Below are 20999 nucleotides of genomic sequence, written 5' to 3' on the forward strand. Positions count from 1 at the left end.
TCTAATACTGACACCGAGTCACTCAGATTAACAGGAACCTCCCAAATAGCTGTTTATCATCACTGCAGGTAAACTGAGGAGAAACTCTGTCCACATTTTAACTCAGCACTACTAGCTTCTACTCTACTTAACTGTGGTTGATCAAGCACAATACATTATTTTTAAAAGCTTTGAAAAACCAGTATTAGTGCTTTCTTGAAATATGGGAACCACTAGCTAAAGATGCCACTATGACTACAGAATCCTTACTTGCAGTTGTGTTTTAATTGGATACCCATTATTCCTCGACTGCGTGACCAATGAATGTAATTTAGTGCCAGGCAGTGCAGTACACTCCCTTCCCTTCAAGTAATCAATTGACTGTTTTGGAAATGATGACAGGAAGACTTCTGAACACACTCCCTGTGATAATGAAGGGTTTTGAATAGATCGCATTTTATTACAAGACTCACATGTATTTTGACAGCTGAAGCACTGTATTGCTATTAAAGAAAACGGGACGAGAAACTAGTTCCTCCCAGTTGAAAGGAGCTAGGATAATTGGATTTTGAGCATTATGGAAAAATAAAATAAATCAAAATAAAATCAAAAGATTTTTACAACGGATAGTGCAGAACTGATCATAAAAAAGCCACTTAATGGTGAAACTCTTCTACAATGCCATCAAGAAAAGGTTAACTGTGGCTTTAAGAGCACTAAAATGGGTCTAGCAGAAAGAAAGCAAACCACCAGAAAGGATCGAACCAATGACATCCAGGGCACCAAGTAAATTCTTAATAACAGCAGTCACATGAGGTGACCACTAGATGGCAGTGTTCCCATAGCCCTCTCCAGTAGTAAAAGGAACCAACACTTTAGCTTAGCTGCATTGCAGGTACTTTAAAACAGACTGTCAAAACATCAGCAAAGGGCTGGGTTTGCATAAGGAATATTTTGTAGCTCAATCATTTTATGCAAAGTTCCTAGCAAGAAGGTCCCCAGAAAAATTTACTTTAAAAGAAAAAAAACGGTTGTATACTACACAAGAGGCATAGAAGCTAAGATTTCCATGAAGCAATTAGACTTCTTGCCTTTATATCTATGAAAGACTAAGTTTTGGATTTGTTAAGAAAGTACATGCTCGAGTGGTGGCATGCTTTCTGACCGGTTGAACGCTGCCTACAGAAGCCAACTATAACTGAAGAAGATCTCTACTTTTAGCGGTAAAGCTTTCTGTCTGTGCTCCTCACTAATGGAAATGGCTCACTCTTCCACAGAAGGCTCTTATCCACAATGTAGATTTTAGAAAACACCAGAAATGAGCAGAAGAAGTATGAAGTAAGGTATGAAATGAGTGATTGTTACCTTGGGTAAATTTTGTGAATAAATCCTTGACAGATACAAGCTGGATAACAAATAAACCAGTGCCTAGAAAATGTGTCCCACCCATTTCCTCCAAAAAACAAACAAATAAAGGCACTCTTTTTGTTTGTGCTTTTCAAAACAGGCACTTGTTTAAAGCATAACCAATTATGAAAGAGGAGGAGATACAATGAAATGTCATAAGGAAACGTAAGCATACAGCCTTTGAGAACCCAAGAATAAAGCTCGTTTGTGATTAAAGCATGACTCAAGCATGATTTCTGGCTCCCTAGTTTACAACTTCGGTTTGTGCTTTGGTACCTTTGCTGGTGTTAATCATTCGGTTTTGAACTTTTAGACTGGATTCTGGTTTACGGCTTTAGAACACGGTTTCACTACTCTGCACAAGATCCTTCACAATCTACCTGGCTATTGTAACACATTCTTTCTGATGTATATTGTAAAAGAAAAGTACAGATAGTGGACATAAAATGGAAACATCAATGCAAAGTCACTTAATAAAGTACCGGGCCACCACCACCACCACCACCAAGTTTAGCAAATTTAATATTCACTGTCAAATGATCTAGTTTCTTGTCTGTACTGGAGAATCTTCCACTCACTGTTGTCCTTCGCTGATGATGTCTTTCGTTTAGAGTTCTGTGTTGACATCACCTTAAACATCTTCATTCATGAAACATCAGCAAGTTGAGATATCTTTGGTCACTGAACCTCCTGACCCAGCAATCACCACATTTTCAACGTCACTGATGTCTCTTCTTGCAGTCATGCTAGCCATAATTTTAGGCAACCAAGCCTGCCCAGCATTTTCATACATGACCCTAAGCATGCTGGGATGTTATTTGCTTAGTAATCACATGAGTTGCACCTTTGTGAAAGCCCTTTCTTTCATTATACTATACTTGGTGTCCATCTTTTACCTAGTTGCTTCTATTTTTGCTCACTACCTGCATAAGAAGCCATTGAAATTTCCAGATACATCCTTCTCATGTACACTGCCACACATCTATACTTAAACTGCGTTGCGCTAATTTAAGGCACAGGCATAGCTACTAGAGTTAATTTTGTTTGTGATTAAAGCATGACTCAAGCATGATGGTAGCCATACAATCTACTGCTTTTACCCCCCATTTTGTTTCACAGATAACATTTTTATGTGTGAACTGATAAGTACAGCTTTCCTTGCCCCTGACACAGCTTGATCTCAGCTGTTTGTGGGTTCTGAGCACAACTCAGCTCATTGCCACTCCCTAGATGACGGATAATTCCACCACTTCTCTAACTCGCTCGGTGGATGAGCTTGTAAAGAGCAAAAGAGATATACTTCTGTTAGACAATCTATCTCTTAGAAATAAGTGTTACTAGAACACAAGTTTCATTGCACAAAAGAGCTGCTAGCATTTGTATTGGTAACTGGATCAATGAGCTTGTGAAAAAGAGACAAACATCCATGAGTTGTATACAATGACGTTAAGGTTTTCTCTAGTTACTCTTTTCATTTCCCAGTCTCCTGATGTTTTCATGTTGTTTTCATATTGTTTGGAAATAAAAGGTTGCCGTTAACACTTTAGCTGCTATCCTCTTGTCTCTTGGTGTTATACACTGACACTCCACTGGCCTTGGAGAAGCACATCTTTTAACCATAGGGTGAATTGCAAAAACCAACAAACAAAAGGGCAGAAACATGAGTGAACAGTTGAAGACTTATTTGTTCCCACAAAAGAGATGTGCTTATTTAACATCAACTCTTTCCGGAATTAACAGAGGGAATCGGATATACAGTACCAACATAGGAGGAAATATCTAAAGGGAACACATGCATAAACTGGATCTCATGGAAATCACTAATTTCAATGAAAAGAAAGATTGGCTCAAATTAGAGTCCCATTTTTTCATTTAGTTGGCTATATTTTCTAAATCAACCTATTTGTATACTTTAGTAGTTCAGGTGGGTAGCTGCGTCAGCATGCGTAAGCTGCAAAGGAACAAGTAATACTGTAGGTTTATTCCATGCTGAAAAAAAGAAGAAAGAAAACACAACGTTGTGTTTTCTTTCTTCTTTTTTTCAGCATGGAATAAACCTATTACTTGTTCCTTATTTGTATACTTTATTAGGACATATCTATTGTTTGTTTTTTGAGAAGGACTGTTAAGTAAAGCCTATGTGCCCAAAGCTGCACAGTTCCTGCATATCCCTTCCCCAACCACCCAGCCCCCCCTCTCCCGTTCCCACTGGTACCTTGGAATGGGAATCAGTATCCTCTTCCTGGGCAGAGCTGGAGGGGGAGGGTGTGGCTGATTTACTTCCTGGAGGTGAGGGGGAACCATGGGTTACGGCACTTCGCAGGCCAACCTGAGAGTTCAGCTGGGACAGAGCGCTCATGTGATGTGACAGTATCCTAGGTGTTCTGTTTATCAGTGGGCCCTGATGGGCGCCGTCATAATGTGAGCCGTCAGGGTGAGTCATCTCCTGGATCTGGGATAAGAAAAGAAGAGGAACTTTAAAATTTTTTTAATTCCCAATTGCCTATTTTATAACTACTGACAGTTAGATGTAAAATCTCCTTTTCTTCTCCCTTTCGCCAGGAGACAAGGGGTTTACATTATGGGGTTCAAGAAGAACTGACTCCCCTACATACTGTATGTGCTGCTGGTCCTGCTGTAGCACAGCAGCAGCTGGCTGGAAGCGAGTTTTGGCCCAGTTTCCCCACTCTCCCCAGGACGAAGAACCAACTCTCATATCCAGGCTTCCACCCAGAGCTACAACTTACGGTCATTGTGCTTCAATGTGGAGCAGCTACTTCTACATTCAAAAGCTGTGTTGAAACATAACTATATGCTATGGTGGTGAGCTTCCCTTGGCTCACTTCCATTTTTTTCCTGTCTTAGTTCTCAAAAGACAAACCCAGACTGCCAATACACAACTCCACTGTGTCACTAATAAAGTTTTTTGGATTTAAAAATGTATAGCTAATAACCTCTTAGAATGCAGAGCCCGTCTAAAGAATGATCAATAGATCACAAGCATTTTTTTAAATGAGGATGTGGAAGGCACTTTCAGTATTACCTGACCTGTATTATTCTGAACACATTGCCTAAAAGAGCTTTGGCAATCAGTGTCCTTCTTCTAACATCTACGCCAATCCAATTCTCTGGTTGCCCAGTAAAATAAAAAGCAAATCAGAAAAGGGGGTCTATCCTTAAAAGTCTTTTGAATTACATTCTGCACATTCTACTACGCTGTTTCTTTACGGATTGTTGTTTTTGTGCACAGTCTGAGCAAAAGACTTAGAAACCCCATACAATCTCACATGAGGATCCAGGTGAGGATGAGGGATGCATCTATCAGTCATATGGAATACAGATCAACTTCTTTACACTGAATTATTTTATCTAAGACAATGAAGGATTTAAGACTTTGCAGTTATTTCTGGGTGCTTGTCTGAGTGCTTTGGATAACTTTTTGCACACTGCTAAGTGTGAACTGAGCTACTGTCATCTGTTAGCAGCTGTTAATGAAAGACAACATTCAATTCTTTGCCTTGACAAAATAAAAAGTAAAACATTTCTTGTGTAGCTGTCACATTCCCAGATGCCAAGTGGAGTACAGTACCTACACTAATCAGGACAAAACACAAAGCTGTGGTCTGGTATTTGTTAATCTAGTAAAACATTCATAAGCAAAAACTCTAATGAGATTAACACCGTGCTAACAAGATCAACTTGGATAGCCCCAGTAGATCAGATCATAATAAACACTGGTAAGGCATCTGAATTTCAGCCCTGGCTGTACAGTCATTTTAATTGGTCCCAATGGGTTGCTAGAATAAAATGTAGTGTAACAAATGAAAACAACAAAAACAAAAAAACATGGCATTATTAAAAACAAGTACAGAACATTACATTTTCTTTTCCCTTTGTGGCTGGCAACAAAAGACCTCTTAAACAAAGGAATTTTTTTCTGCATTTCAAATTACTGAGCTAACCCTCCCCTTGAAAAAAAGAACCACCAACATTTAAATAATAATTTAAAACACCATCACTCCACATGTTGAAGTGGCTAAAGAAATGTTTTCCATTAATTTTCCATTTTGTGTGGCGTTGCCCTTTAAGGGGTTTCACAAACCAAGGAGCATTGAAAAACCAATTAATCAAACATGAATGGGCTATCATTGCTAGAGCTGGGCTATTTCCATAGCAACAGCCTCGGGGCGCAATACTCACCCCCTAATCGGAGCTTACTATGTTTTTAAAAAATGAAGGAGCCAGGTACACCCAGAACAATCTGAAAGGGACATTTTTCACATAATGAAGTATTTGTTGGGGAGCTGACTGCAGTAGTGTTTTAAAGACATAAAGGAATTATGAATGGGTGAATTGTATGTATTGTTAGGGAAATAAAAAATCCACAAAGTGAGCCCCCCTTTTCATTTTTGTTTCTTCAGGTTTTCTGTATGCCATTTTAACGTTTGATATAATTTCTCTTCCAACATATTCTATGATTGCCTATACTGGTACTGTATGGCGTTTCTCTATGAATCTTTCTTTTTTAACACAATTCTTTTTTAAGATTTATATTTTTATGACAAGCCACTGAATGATACATTACTGTGCTGTGTGTAATAAAGTGAATTGTACATACAGGGAGTAGGAACCAGAAAAGACCTATCCTTCAGAATCAGATTCTCATCAAATAAACGCAATTAGAAATTTTGGAATGTCACATGTGATGTTAATATACAGTATTATAGAAGCTTGTCTCTGTATAGGACAAAGTTTGAAGATTTATTTTTAGTTTTATGTTATATTAGTTTATTTTGAGTGGATTTTGAATCCATTTCTGTTTTTGTTTTCATTTTAAATGTGAAATTAAATGTTATTATGAAGTGCATGATTATTTTTGTTTCTTTTTTGTACAATATATTACTGTTGACTAATTCCTTAATGGTAGAAAGAAAGAAAGAGTAAAAAATATTATAAATTTGTTCTTTTTATTGTTTGTTAACTTGCTTAGGCTGTTTATTTGTTATAATAACTTTGTTTTTTAATATTCAGTTAAACTCTATGAATGTCTGCCTATCTCTCACACTGGCTTTACAAAATCTAAAGAAAGAGAATGACTGTTTCGGTATCATTTGTCCTTATTTATCTTCACACAGCACATTAGAATTAAGGCTACATTTCTGCCTTTTAATTAATTTCAATGAATATATTTTTACGAATAATATTAAATTAGTTTTCTCTCTGATCCAGTGGGAGAAACCATATCTTGGCACATGACAGCTCATTACCACGTTACCTCAATATGCTCAGAGTTGCACTTAATAGTTGCACTTAATTGCTGTTTCATTTTCCACATGGTTTTCTCAAAAAAGCACAAACATCCCATTTTGAACTCCGAACGCATGTGCAAGTATAAAGTCTGTCTCTTGTTCGCCTGCCTATCATTTGTGATAAAAGACCAATACAACGATAAGGGTCAGCATTTTCATTTTGAATCAGATTATTCTTAAAAATCAGAACAAGTCAGCTCAATACACATTATTATTTACAAAAAATATCTTGCACTAAGAGCTACTATAACTTTTTTAAAAGAGTTATCCCAATAAATATGCAGTATTTAGCCCTTTTTGTGGTTTCTTTTCATTCAGCTGCACTACAGTTTACAGTTTTACTTTAATTCTCTCCTATCTTAACCAGGAGCGAGCAGGACCATTACTTCCTCTGGGTTAAGAGAAACTGTGTGATGTGACTGCTGTACAAACATTATGAAAGGCTATTACAAAGGTTGGTGGTTGCCATAGGTACTGTATGCTAATAGTTCCATGGTATCATCCTCAGAGGGGGAGCCAAAGTCAAGGCAACTTGCTCTGTGTTGGTATCAAAGCTTCACTTTTGGAGGCCAAGAGTTACAAAAAGGATGCATCTCAAATTTAAATTTGAGCAAGAAACAAGGTATTTCAGACTCACATAAAGCAAATATATTAATTTCTATTTTTTTTTTCTTGAAGAAGAGTATTGTTTTGTTTAAAGTATTTCAACATGATACCTAATGCCCAATGCACCTACTACCTTGTTTGTATTTACTTTCTTAGATGAGGGAAGGAATCCTACAGAGAGAAAATATTTTTTTCTAATTTAAATTTATTGAAAAATATTTCTGTCATGTTATTCCTACTTTTGTAGCAATGGTTATTTTCCCAATGGATATGGTATTATTAGAATGACTCTCTTAATCTGATCGTTAATGACACTGCTTCGCTGTACATATTGTAAATGCAAATGTTGGCAAGACAACACAAAACACAGCTAAATAGCTTCTTTTTAAGAGAAAAACAGAGTTGACAACAGATGAAATTCCAATGATTGACAAGACACATAAAACATAATTTTCTTCCATCTCTGGGTACTAATGTTAAAAACATTTAGGATTTAAAAAAAATTAATATCCATCAACAAGGGGAACTTCAATTTAGAAAAGCTTAGTTTCCACTTAGCTTCCTAATTTCATTTCAGAGTTAACAAACATCTGGATTATATGTGCAATTAATGTAAGACATATAACAATTTTGAACGTACTGTATGTTTCAGGTTTCATTTCTGCAAATATTTCATAATTGAAAAACAAACATCCAAAGAATATGGTCCTACTTCCATGTTAATTAGGTGACTCAAACAACACAATGTTTAGGAGAAAAAAACAGTTCCTGGAACACCAATCTTAAATGACAGATGTTTTACTGAAACTTTGAGATAAGCTGTATGGCAGTGCTGTGAAATTGATTTTCTGACATCTGTTTTTAATGTTATATGATTTGTATTTGTGATAGATACAGAGTATGATGCATTGATCTTCCTTAGTCCTCTCCAAAACAGAACAGAATCACATTCATCTTAATTCAGGAACATAAAAACCAATAAAGAGTGCACTGTAAATGATGAAAAAACAAGAAAGCTGCATTTAAGACAGTGATGAGCTTTTTGCAACACATTTCACAGCCTTGAATTTTTGAGAATTTGAATGCCTATTTTACTCAAATGAAAGCCATACTGTACAGTATATAAGAGGCCATCCAATGAGACGTTGTTCACAGAGCCTGAGACGAGATATACAGTAAGATCTTTTGCATTCAGGTTCCACAGGTCTGTTGATTTCAGCTTGGAAATGATTTCAGTATCAGCTATGACTGCTCTGCAACACCTGGCCTGCCAAAAGAGATATATTTATGGCACTAACAGCAACACTACCAAATAACACAAATATTACAAAAACAGAGTAACAGCTGAAAGAAACTGTTTGGAAGTTTGGAATGGCTTAAAATAATACTTTATAATTGCATTTAGTACTTCACTGATGGGCATTTCCATTTCAAATTGCTACATGGATATCTCCCAACAGGATGAGATATGACATCTGTTGTTCTATTTATTTCATTGTACAGGATTCTGGCGACACGGCAACAGCCAGTTTGTGAAGGTGTAAGTCACTATCTGGCAAACTCTGCACAAGCTGATGGTACGATCTGATAAATATTCACATGCTGGTCTAAGGTGGCACTACAAAACACTTATAAAGTAAACCCTTAAGTAAAACAAAGCTTCAATTGCACTACTGTCAATTGGAAACTGTCTTGGGGTGCCACATGCCTCCAACTTTTACCCAGTGACAAACTGCGGTAATGTACAGGGTTTTTACAGCAGGAAAAATGGGTGAATCAAGCATTTTGATTTAGTCAAGCAACTGATATACAGAGGAGCTGAGAAAAAAGGAAAAGTGACATTAAACGTAGTATGAATAATTGTCAGATGTAATGAATTAATGAATTAATGAAAGGTATAGACTTTGAAGAAATGCATCAGAATCAATTAGCAAAATTTGCTAAAAAACTGTAGGCAAAAATTCATCTGTTAAATCTGTTAGCCACTGCAGGAAAACACAACCACATAGTACAGCTTCCCCGATAAGCTGTATCTCCCTCATCTCAAACTTGCATAACACTTCATATTAAAAAGCAATCTTCACACTAACTGGCTGTGCAGCGCAGCAAAATTTCATTCACATTGGCTTTTAAAATCCTGGCTTTGTTGGCCCTGGCTTATGGCCTAGTTCCATAGAAAGTTTGTACCGGAGAAGATAAGCTCTGTGCACGCACCGAGAACTGTTGCATGAAACAAAACATTAAGATGCAAAATTAATTGTAATTTGGCCCTTTTTAGAGTCATCCCCTCTTCCCAATTTGAAATGTCTGCCAAGTGATCTGTCATTCAGAAAGCAGAGATAGTAGCATCAGCTATTTTTTACCCTGGCACACCTGTTTGCTTGCCAGTCAGTTGCTCAACTGAGGGGCACGCCCAGAATTATGTCCTAGAAACAAAACCAAACAGGAAAGGTGAAGAAAGTCCTCAGAGCAACTGGGGTATCTGCTTTTCGCCTGGTTTGGAGACATCTTGTTGAGAGTAATAGCTTACTCACACAGGTTCACAGTTGCTATTGTAAAATCACAGAGCGTTTAATTGAAACAAATGACTATAATAATGGAACATTATCCCTGCAGGCTCCCAGCCATGACAGCTTTAATTATTGCTGTGTTGAGGACTCGGAACGCTGATCCTTCAAAGGAATGGCAAACATGTTTGCAGTAGAAAAAGCAGGCTGCCTCTTCTCCTAAGCTTTTCCTTCCTCACACAATACACAAAGTATGATGGATAAAGAGACAGAGAAAAAGAGCTAGTTCTTTTGCAGTATCTGTACTGCTTTGACCCACAGAATAGCCATCCCCTAAGAAGAGAAAGCAAATCTGTCCTTAGAATTTGACTGTGAAACAATCAGTTAAATTACTTGGTTTTCATTGCAAATGAACAAGAATCACAAGACAGAATATTAGTTTTCTAGAACCACACATATCAGTTTCTATATTTGTTTTCCCTTGAATATCACCCCTTCTGGCAATATCACATTCTCAACAACAAAGATTATGTATTTAACTCTCATTATTAAAAATCATTTCACAAATGGTTTTTATGAAACCCACTCTTAAAATATCCCTCCATAAACAACCCTTGAAAAACATAACATATAACAAGTCATAACTCAATTCTCATTGTTAAAAATAAGAATTGTTATTTTCTGTAGATAAACAAAGATAATATCCATATAGGATGAATGCAAAGCAACTCCAGCTAATGAGCCATTTACATTCCACCCTTTTTGCTCTCTTCACAAGACTACAAGTTGGGGGTTATTTAAATAATTTCTATCAAGGGGGATATTTCTGAAACTGTTCCACTCTTGTTTTGAAAGAGGGCAACAGCACAAAGCCCTGGTATAAATGTGTAACTGAGCACCACTCACCAAAACAGACTTTGCAAAAAAAACCTTGAAATGACTTGACAAATGACTTATGAATTGAATATCCCATACAGACAAGCAAAAGAGCAGCTCCACGTGATTAAGAATTCAAATAATTAAGAATCCAAATCTGGAAGTCTGGTCTTTTTGTACTCTATCTTTGAATCCATTTTCACTCTTTGTTAGCTAGGATCGCCTTCAACTGAAACATGTAATATTACTGGCTGTGAAGTAGTGGATGCCATGTTCCATTTTTGGAAAGTGGTCAACCCCTTTCTTTTCCTTTAAATTAATAACCAGCTATCCAGATTTAATTGTTTATTCTCTGCAGCTAATCCCTGGCAGTCAGCTAATGCAATGTTCAAATCTCTTTGGCCATGCTGTTTTAAATTATTCATTAGTCTTAACAACAGTTGCCAAAGGTAATTTAAATTAACAGTCATGAATATTCATTAAATGTAATGAATACTGATTTGTTTTTAATGTTCATTCCTTAAATACTTTACTTCACTGCTTCCTATTTATACTAACCTATTACCCTCACAAAAATATAGCAAGACTTTTTCCCTTTGAGATACAGGCAGTATGGCATATTCCTAGTCTTTTATTTTCAATAAAATGTAACATTTTTCGTGCCGTGTCTAAAATGCCACTGCTAAGCATACATCTCTGTGCAATACAAAAGCTCATTTGGAAAAAAAGAAGCATTTCACCTGCGCTGCAGAGCTGATTTATACTGAAACACTACCAGCTTCTTTAATACCTATTTTGTTCAAGTGCAATGGTGCAATTAAAATACAGTAGCGCTTTTGGCTACACTTGATGGATATGTCAGCTTGCTTTTGACATTAAGATTCTTCATTTCCAGTAGATACTTCTTTGAAGGTTTTCAATAAAACTTCAGACTGGAAAGTACCCATTTTATGGTTTTATCTTGATTTTTTTACTTTTTGAATCACAGTGCTTTGGTGGGACTGGTTCAGCAAGAGGCTTTCTTAACAAATACCATTAAAGCTAGTTCTGCAGCAGAGGTAATATTTATCCTTAGTTTGCTAGAGGATCAATCAAGAAACTCAGATCACTGCCTCGTTGTGAACTGAACAAGATGAGTCTCCCAAAAGCTGATTGTATACAGCAAATGTTGCTTTATTTCAATTCCAGAAACTAAAAAAGTATTTAGGACAACAGCTTCTTTGAACAAGCTGCTGTACCTGTTGTTTAGGCAGACTCCATTTTGTTTGACAGTTTGGCTTTTGTGACAATTCAGCCCGCTGCTGTGGGAAAGTGTTACAGTGGTCATGGTGATTCAAACTGAAAGGCTTTAAAATTTCTTATTAACTAAGTTCTGAAATGTGATCTGTGGCGGAGAAACACTGAGAAACCACGTTCTGCATTTTTTTTTCTCTTCCTGCAGTCAAAATCAGCCCATTTGTGCAAACAGCTGTGGTTAGGAGAGCATACATTTTGCATGGTGATCTTCTGAAAGCTTCCATACATTCGATATGGTGGCATAGCCAGTTTTTGGCTTCTGTAGAAATAAGATGACCACACTCTAATACTTTGCACACAAAAGAAGTGTGCTTTGAGACAGAAGTCCAACACCACTAGGGACCACATCCACTTAAATGCATCTCATCTCTCAAGGTACGAAAAAATGCAATGAAATAGAGAAGAGACATAATTGACAATCTTTAAACTCTAAGGAACAGAGCTGGATTTTTCAATTGTACTCATAAATCCTATAATATTTAACATAATAGAGATGGATCTCCCAACAGGCCATACTTATAAATTCTATGGAATACAATGAATTATAATACTATGTTTTAGAACCTTGATATTGGTGAGTCTGTGATTAGATGCTGCAACAATATAAAAGTGAACCTCTATATATGTTGGGATTTTAAATTTTCGAAACATTACCAGGAAAAAAATCTAGTCAGCTTGAGCTGACTATGATCTTACAAATCCCTAAGTGTACAGCACATACCTGCTTCTTCTCTGAACCTTGTAATTTGGCCATCTCATTTTAAACAGAGCATTTTCAAATCCAATCCACATCATGGAAATGCAGATGACACTTTTGATTTCAATTTTTAAGTCTCAACACACCTATCTGCATTCCCAGGCTCCTCATTACTGGTATTGTCACTGCATCCACTCTTTCAAAGAACTGCATCATACACTGCTTGGAATTTTACAACAGATAGGATCTGAGGTTTGCATAATATGACATGTTCGCTACTGCTTAAAAAAGTACACCCAGAGAAGATACAATTGTTAGTTAGAGATTAAATTATGGATGTATTTTGCAATCAATTCGCTATCTCATACTATAAAAGTTCTTCCTACACCTTTTTTTGCAGTTAGTGAGTCATGTTAGCAATTAATTTATACCTGCTTTCTCAATACAGCCACTCTTCTAGTCTTTCTTCTTCAACATCATCAAACGGGCTCACTGCTGGGAAGTGCAACCCATAGTTAAGAGGAACTCAAGTAGATTTTTAAATAAAAACAGGCATTTGTTTTTTATTTCCTAGCCTTTTCATTTAGAAAAAAATAAAATAATAAATTGTTAATAATTTCTCTCTAATTTTAAAACAGCTACTTGTCACTGCTGTCAACAATAATACTTGGGATATTATTTCAATACATCTGTCAACTTCTAATCTAGTTTGTACCTGTAATGACTTAATGTGAGAAAATGAACTTTCGTATGCAGGTTAGTTCTGTGGGAATGAGAAGGATGGAAAAAGAAGACCATGAGTGCTGATAACAGCAAGCAAATGAGGCTCGATTGGCTGAGTGACCTCCTCTCATTTGAAAGCTTTCTTACATTCTTACACCTCAGAAACTGAGGCAGAGAGAACAGAGGGCTAAAGGAGAGGTTTCTATCACTTCCATTATCCTCTTTTTATGTACACTTCTATATCTTTATATTTGAACTCTACTTCTCATTCTGATATTCTGTTATTTGGCATATTCTGTTATTTGGCATTCAAATGTTGTAAAAAAGGGAAAAAGAAAGATTTCTCTGATTTTTTTCTGAGTGCTACTCAGGGGAAGCAAATTAGCATTGATCTCTGACATTTGGCTCAGGAGACATTGCTGAGGTGCAACTATGATATCTGCATTCCCAAAACCTCGGAACAGCTCACATTCAACTGGGACAGAAATTTGCTCAGAAGCCATTTATTGCAAGAGCAATTTGTTGCTGTGGAAACCAGCAACAATCAGAAATGGCGCAGAGAATGCTTAGTAGGAGACAGGATAATAGAAAAATGTACAGTTGACATAAAACCAGACAAGGGTTGAGTTAGTCCAAAATTTAATTTAAGTTCAGTTAAGTTATAATAGTAATCCAACTGGAGATGAAGATCAAAAAGATCCTTTGGCCCTCAAGGACCAGAGGTTGGCTATACCTGATACAAGCCTTTACAAAACCCACACAACCTGATAGAAGGCAAGAATGTCACTTTGGAAAGGTCCTACAGCATCTGTGCAATTAACCTAAAGTGGACTTGCTCTATGTCAAAAACATTTTGGAAGGACCTGAATTTTAGAGAATACAGGGGCTGAACTGCTTGGCATGTACATGTAAAACAGCTCAGTAAGACACCACAGCCTGATACAGACAGGATTTTATTGAGTGATAATCTGAACAAGCCTTTGGCAAAATGTAGCATACAGCCTTCTATCATCGTAACACTGTCCCTAGAAACTATATATCTTGTCTGATGTAGTCAAGTTTATGTTGGGATCTTTTACAGACGTTAATATAGTTTAGAGCTCACACAATAGCAGAAATAAAATAAAGACTGTGAAGTTATATTAGAATGCATCTTATATATCAACCATGCTGCATTTTGTCTTCACTGTCCGAATGCTAGAGCTTTGCACAGCCAAATAGACCTGCAATGTGGATCAATAACAAGAACTACAGTATGCAGCCTGTTTTGTGCAAGAAAAAAATGGAATATGTTGCTGGAGGGGTACTGGCAGGATTGTTATCTGATCAAAATATGTTGATTTGATGAAGCATAGCTAGCTTTAGTGTGAACTTTAGAAATGACAATGTCCAAAACGTTTTAGCACACTATCTCTGGAATTATGCATTATCAAGCACAAGTAGTTAGTAGTATCAAGTCATCATTAATGTATTTATTCAGACTTTCTCTATACTGTACAAATTATGACATTTATAAAGAGGCAACAGTAAACATCTTGATGTTTTAGCCCACAGCTCTTTTTGAAATGCAGTGAAATATTAAAGGCTGGCTGAAACATTCTTACCTAGTGCAAAACATAAAAATATGATTTTTTCACTTGCTTGCATTTGTTATTCCACACCATCCACAGTACCCTATATGATTAAAAAAATAAATTAAACTCGTACCTTATCCTTTTATTAGCCTAATCTTAAAGCTAATTGACTTTTTTTTAATAAAGAAGATGAGTTCTATAAGAGAAATGAAAAGTCCTTTTGACATAATGAAATTGAAAATAACTTCCATTTCTTTAAAATATTTCTCAATATACAGCTACACAGTTTTATATCATATTGCAGCAGAAATAAGGCCCCCTTTTCCCTAGAGATAATAAAAGAATTGAATTTTTCCTTATCGGTCATCTATTTTTCCAGAGAAAGCTATTACTTGCTGCCTCTGGTTGCTAAGCAACAAGAAATATTAATAGCAGCTTTTATTAGCCAGGCTTTACCAGAGGAGTACTAAAATGAGAAAGTGGAAAACATGAATGTGTTACATAAATCTTTAGACCTTTCAGGGTTTGCGCAAGTCTCTGTTTGTGCAATGATTTATTGCGATGACGGTTCATTTATGAGAAAAGGGGGTGTGAAATAAGAAAATGGAACATTACCCTGAAGGACTATTTGAAAATAAATAATTGCAAAGGTGAAAAGAAAGCTGTTTAAAAACCAGAGTTCTCTTTCACAGAGTTTTTATTGGCCTATTACACACAGAAAAAATAAAAAAAGAGTTGCATTTTTCCTCTCTTCCCTTCTCACGTAGTAGCAATATAAATACATTCATTTATTATAAACTATCCCCAATAAAATGCTTTTTCCATCAGCAACAGAAGGATGAGGATATTAAAAAATGTGTTTTTTTCACCCAGTGGCCGTAATCCCTAACTCGATTTTATATCAAATGGATAAACCCAGCACAAAATACTGAATAAATCTTTGGCTTTCATCAGTGAAACATTTGTCTAAACCACACTGCCTGGTAGTTAATATGAGAGACTGTAATTCTACTAATGCAGTTCTGTTAGGAAAAAAGACTATTTCATATGGTACCATGACCTTAATTTCTATACATACATGTCTATCACAATAAATTTAAAATAGAACTGGATGTAAAAGTTCACTGGAGAAATATTTCTGTTTTGATAAGCCAAAATATTGAATGCCTGTAAATTTGTAATGTTTTGTGTTCTACTACCACATTTACTTTTCTTCCCTTGGTTTTCCATAGTTTATATCACAATTTACAATACTTTGTGCTTCACCATATAATAAAAAAAAAATCACCTTTATTATGATTTCTATTTAATACACCTCACACTGTTTTTACAACAGAAAAATAAAAGGAAATGTATCTTTTCAGTCTTTAACAGAGAGAACAACAGTGGAATTTATTCAAGTATTTAAAATCTTTAAAGGTTTTAACAAAATTAATATGAAGGACAACTTTAGGACCAAGAGAAACGAAGCCCTGAAAACACATAGAAATTTAAATGATGTGAATATCCATCTGCAAACAGCATTTAGTTTGTCTTTTGAGTGTTTAATGTTCTGTCCACACTGTTGAAGCAAATTCCTTGAAACCCATCAAGAAATGTCTTGAATAAATGAATGATTAAACTACTAATAACAAGTCTCGTTAGGTTATATACTTATAGTACATGCATGTGGCATGTATAAAATGACACCTACACAAAAAAGAAACAATACAGAAAACTGTAGGAACTGAGGCAACTTTGTGACTTTCTCTCCTTCGATTCTGCGAAGGCATGCCTCACATTTTTGTAAGTCAGAGAGGCCAAACCCCCACCCACAGGATCAATTCTGGCAGAATGTGTAAGTTTAGTCAGCAGATAAAAAATATAGAAATTCAAATTGGGACCTTGTCTCAAACATGGAAACTAGGCTCTACAAAAATACTTTCATGTGTCAGAGTAACTCTTACAACTTCTGAAAGGTATAGGTGTGATGTACTGTAGATCTGCATCTCAAGGATCTGAAAAATTCAGAGCTTATAATTTTCACTGTTCAGAAAGCTTCGTTCACTTGAATGGCCCTGTATCTGTCAAAGGTGTGTATGTCTGACTGCACAGTGTGCTTTCTGTATGAAAACCAGGCTTTTACTTAGAACCCATAGGAATAAGATGCTATGATGCTGCTTTTGTTGACAGAGAACAATTTATTTCACAATTAGGCACACCTGAAGTCCTAACTGCAATTATGTAAATGAGTTGAAATGATTCAGTATAATGCTCAGCCTTTTAGTTCATAGCTGTTAAACATACCTTATAATTCCTATTCACAATAATCTTTTAAAAATAATCAAAATTGGAAAAGCAGGGTAAAAAGTGTTGTGAAACATAGTGAAACCGTGGCAAAGACATGGCAAAGAATAGCACAAAAAGACAGTAAACTGGGGTAAATGAAAGTGCACCATTGGTACTGTACAAGTGTAGTAAAACAATATAAAAAACATTAAAATAAATACCCACAAGAGTAGATATTAACCATGGTAGGAATTCATAAGGGTGCTAAGTTCAACAAACAGTCTGTTGAAAGTGAAAAGTTATATGGGATAAGGAGAAACAGACAAGGCTCTCTTTTCCCTTCACAGGGCAGAACAGATCTCTTAGCAGTGGCAGTTACATCATCGATATTTCAATTTATCTCTCCAGGGCTCTGAACTTATCTTTCTTTTGAAAAAGTGCATACACGTACATGTACTGTAGTACACGGCTGCAATATCGATGGTTTCATTTACGGTTGTGGCTGTTGTGGTTATTGTTCATTCTTTCTTATTTTATCAAGTAATTATTATGTTCTCGTTTAATTTTCAGAGTTCATTTTCTAATTACGTTCTAACTTATGTAAAGCACTTCAGTCTGGAATACACATTAGATCTAATTAAATTTAGATAATTTGGGCAAAAATAAATTCCTATCTCTATCTGATGGGTGAACATATTTAAGTATGAATATTTATAACACAAAGTCATATTTAAATCAGATGAAAGTATATAACGATGAATAATTTACACAGTGATCTATTATTTATTTTGGTCAAATCTATGATTAGAAGATTGCTATTTGCTTGCCAGGGTTGTGTGCATGCTCTCTATTAGGCATTTTCATGTCATATCAAGTAATCATTTATATGGTAAGAGTAGTATATGGCTTCAGATGGAAAACATAATAGGAGGAGAAACTTGTTTCCAAGCTCTTAAATGCAATACATTTCTTGGTATACAGGAAGAGATGAAAAATTACGCTGGTGAACTAAGGGTACAGACAGATGCAAGAGAAGAAAGCAAACACTGGAATTGTTCAGCATTTTAAATGTCTCACTTATATTGACACAGTGCAATGAAGGTCAAAGACAAAAATGAAGGACCTGTGGCTAGTTGCAGAAAACACCTTAGGTTCAATCTTCCTTAGTGTTTCCACTTCAGTTTAAGGGTGGTGCACAAAATCAGATGAGCATAACCAAACGATCATTTTACAGTATTTGCTATGGTGTCTTTTGCAACAGTTTTTCACAGAGCTCTGTACAGAATTGTACAGGAGTCGACAATATTGTAGACAATGTGGGCAGAAGAGAGAAAAACATAACCCCCCAGGGAGAGAAAATAAACCACTGGGGATAAATAATTCTTCCTCCCTCTTCAGGCCAAGGGTTTGTGGTACATTAATTATATATATACAGTTATCTGATAAACTGAAATCTCAGTAACATCAAGGGTTTAAATCCTACTGTCCTGAGTTTGTCATCAAGGTTAGTTGTAAGGGAAAGTCCCTATTTTACCCTGGAGGCGCTCTGCCAGTTGTGTTTAGGGAGATCTGGTCACAGTCAGTTAGTGATATGACCCAAACCCAAACCAGTAACATCTGGGTTACAACCTGCAAGATCAATGAGAACCTTTGCTCTCTGAGCTCCTTGGTAACCCAAGAAGGCTACATCTGTACTGTTATTTTTTTCAGTATTTTTCATGGCCTTCCAGCCTTCCAGGTCAAAACCAAAAGATATTCAAGGTCTTAATTATGGAGCCATCATTTATTTATTATTGAATTATGGATCTGTTACGACCCCAAGCGTCTAGAGGTAAAGGGGTGTAACATTTAGGATAATTCTTCTGGATACAGGTGGGTTCTGGTGAGGTACTAGGAAGCTTGATAACAAAGGTGGGTGCAAAAGTGATTTTGTAACAAACAAAATGGAGCTGGCTAGGAAAGTGAGGGAAAGCTAACTTGACTACAAAAGAAAACCCGAAACACACAGTCTTCGGCGTCTTCAACACCCTAGCTAACCTCCACTGACTACCCAAAACCATACAAGACAAACGGCACTCACCCGTACTAAACTAGTTTTACTAATACAAAATCAACTAAGTGTGTAGAATGTACCCAACAACCTAAACTAACCTTATACACAAAAGCTCACACAAAAACACAAGTGAACTAGGAATACAAATAACGGAAAATGAGAGTAATCAACAGGAACAGGGTACGAAGGAACAAAAAGGTTGAACATGTAACACGTTAGGGCAAGGTAATGGCAAAACAAGGATAAACACAAACAAACAAAAGTACAAAGAAACTAACAGAAACCAACAAAACAACAAAGCCGAAGCTATACGAAAATACATACACACAAAAATAACCAAAGCGAAATGAAGCAAAGCAAAACCAAGCAGGACTGAAGTCAAACGAAAGGCCTCTCCTTCCTGAAAACCTCCATGTTATATACAGAATAAGATGCAGTCTGATTGGCTGAGAGGCTGATTGATGATGATGTCATACGGAACAGTGGTGTAATAGTGGACTAATGGGGGAGGGAGAACAATCAAAGGTCAGCAGTGTGGAACATAACAAAAACCACACAGACCACACACTGGGACGTAACAGGATCCAATCAAGCCTTGGGCTAATTAAAGCTTTTTCTCACTTCTTAAATTGATTAGTTTAAAAAAGATAAGATGGACTCAATTTTGAATCTGTACACTGCAGTATACAAATCTGGAAATAAATAGCTACTGTATATGTTTAAAGATAATTTGCACGGGAGAGTGCTGTTCCATCTAAAATGGAATTGAATACAGTCATTAGGGCTCTGGAGTCCAGACTGTAAGGTCTTGGGTTAATCCTATGTGTGATGCTACTGTGCTATCCTTGAGCACTGTACTTCGCTCAAATTGCTCCAAAATGCCCTGCTGTATAAATGGATCCCCTTCTCATGACTGTAAATGACAGTGACTGTATTTAGCTGACTGACCCTAAATAAAATACAGAATAAAGTATACTGTAATTAATCCACTAATTCTGTAAATGGCTAAAACCTGGATAAAAGCCTTGCAGTTCATGTCTATTATTTGCCTGACAGGTCTATAAATGGGTGTTTTCACTCAATCGCAGTTTCTCTCCTTGTTATGCTTATTTTCAACATTCAGGTATATTCTTTGAGAAAATAATGAAAGCATAAATATACAGTCACTAATAAGGTATAGAAAAAACAAAGCAACTGTAATACACCCTGCCTAAACCATTAACAAAGACGTGTGTCTAGTCTGATCACATCTATGTGATATGCACTACCTGAATATGGATATTAAACATCTAATGCCTTTGGAACCTCAGGGAGCTGTCATAGCATTTACAAGTTTAGCGGGAAGAACAGGAGGCTGGCAAATAATATCACTCAAAGCTGTGTACATTAAAAACAGCTTGCAGTTGGGCACCAGGTTTATCCCAACAGCATAAAAAAGCACAAAACAATGAGTGTGACAGGGACGAATGGATTTGAAATGGTCTTGAATTAGGAAAATTCCAGCAATTATAGCTTTCAATCTAAATAGTTGTCATGTCTGAAAAAGAGGCAATCTGAAACATTAAACAATTTCTGATGAAAGGTTGGATTTATTTATATTTTATGTTCCTAATTTTAAGCACCTACAGTACCTGGACTGCTGCTTGATTTGTTTTTGTTCAAATCACAAAGAAGGTAAAATGGTGGTGCATAAATAATGTTTTA

General features: G+C 36.2%; 1 protein-coding gene across 7 annotated transcripts in view; it reads right to left on the reverse strand.

The window, feature by feature from the left end:
• tox2 (TOX high mobility group box family member 2) overlaps window positions 1–20999 on the reverse strand; it is a 146042-nt gene that overhangs the window by 23219 nt on the left and 101824 nt on the right. For 5 of the 7 annotated variants that reach the window (XM_015364670.2, XM_069179448.1, XM_015364669.2 and 2 more), the window contains one exon: window positions 3602–3838. The exons of the other annotated variants lie outside the window; for them this stretch is intronic. In XM_015364670.2, the coding sequence (XP_015220156.1) occupies window positions 3602–3838 (237 nt within the window). The remainder of the gene's footprint in view (window positions 1–3601; window positions 3839–20999) is intronic. 7 annotated transcript variants of the gene reach the window in all.

This window comes from Lepisosteus oculatus, chromosome 16 (assembly GCF_040954835.1).
Source record: "Lepisosteus oculatus isolate fLepOcu1 chromosome 16, fLepOcu1.hap2, whole genome shotgun sequence".
NCBI classification, from domain to species: Eukaryota; Metazoa; Chordata; class Actinopteri; order Semionotiformes; family Lepisosteidae; genus Lepisosteus; species Lepisosteus oculatus.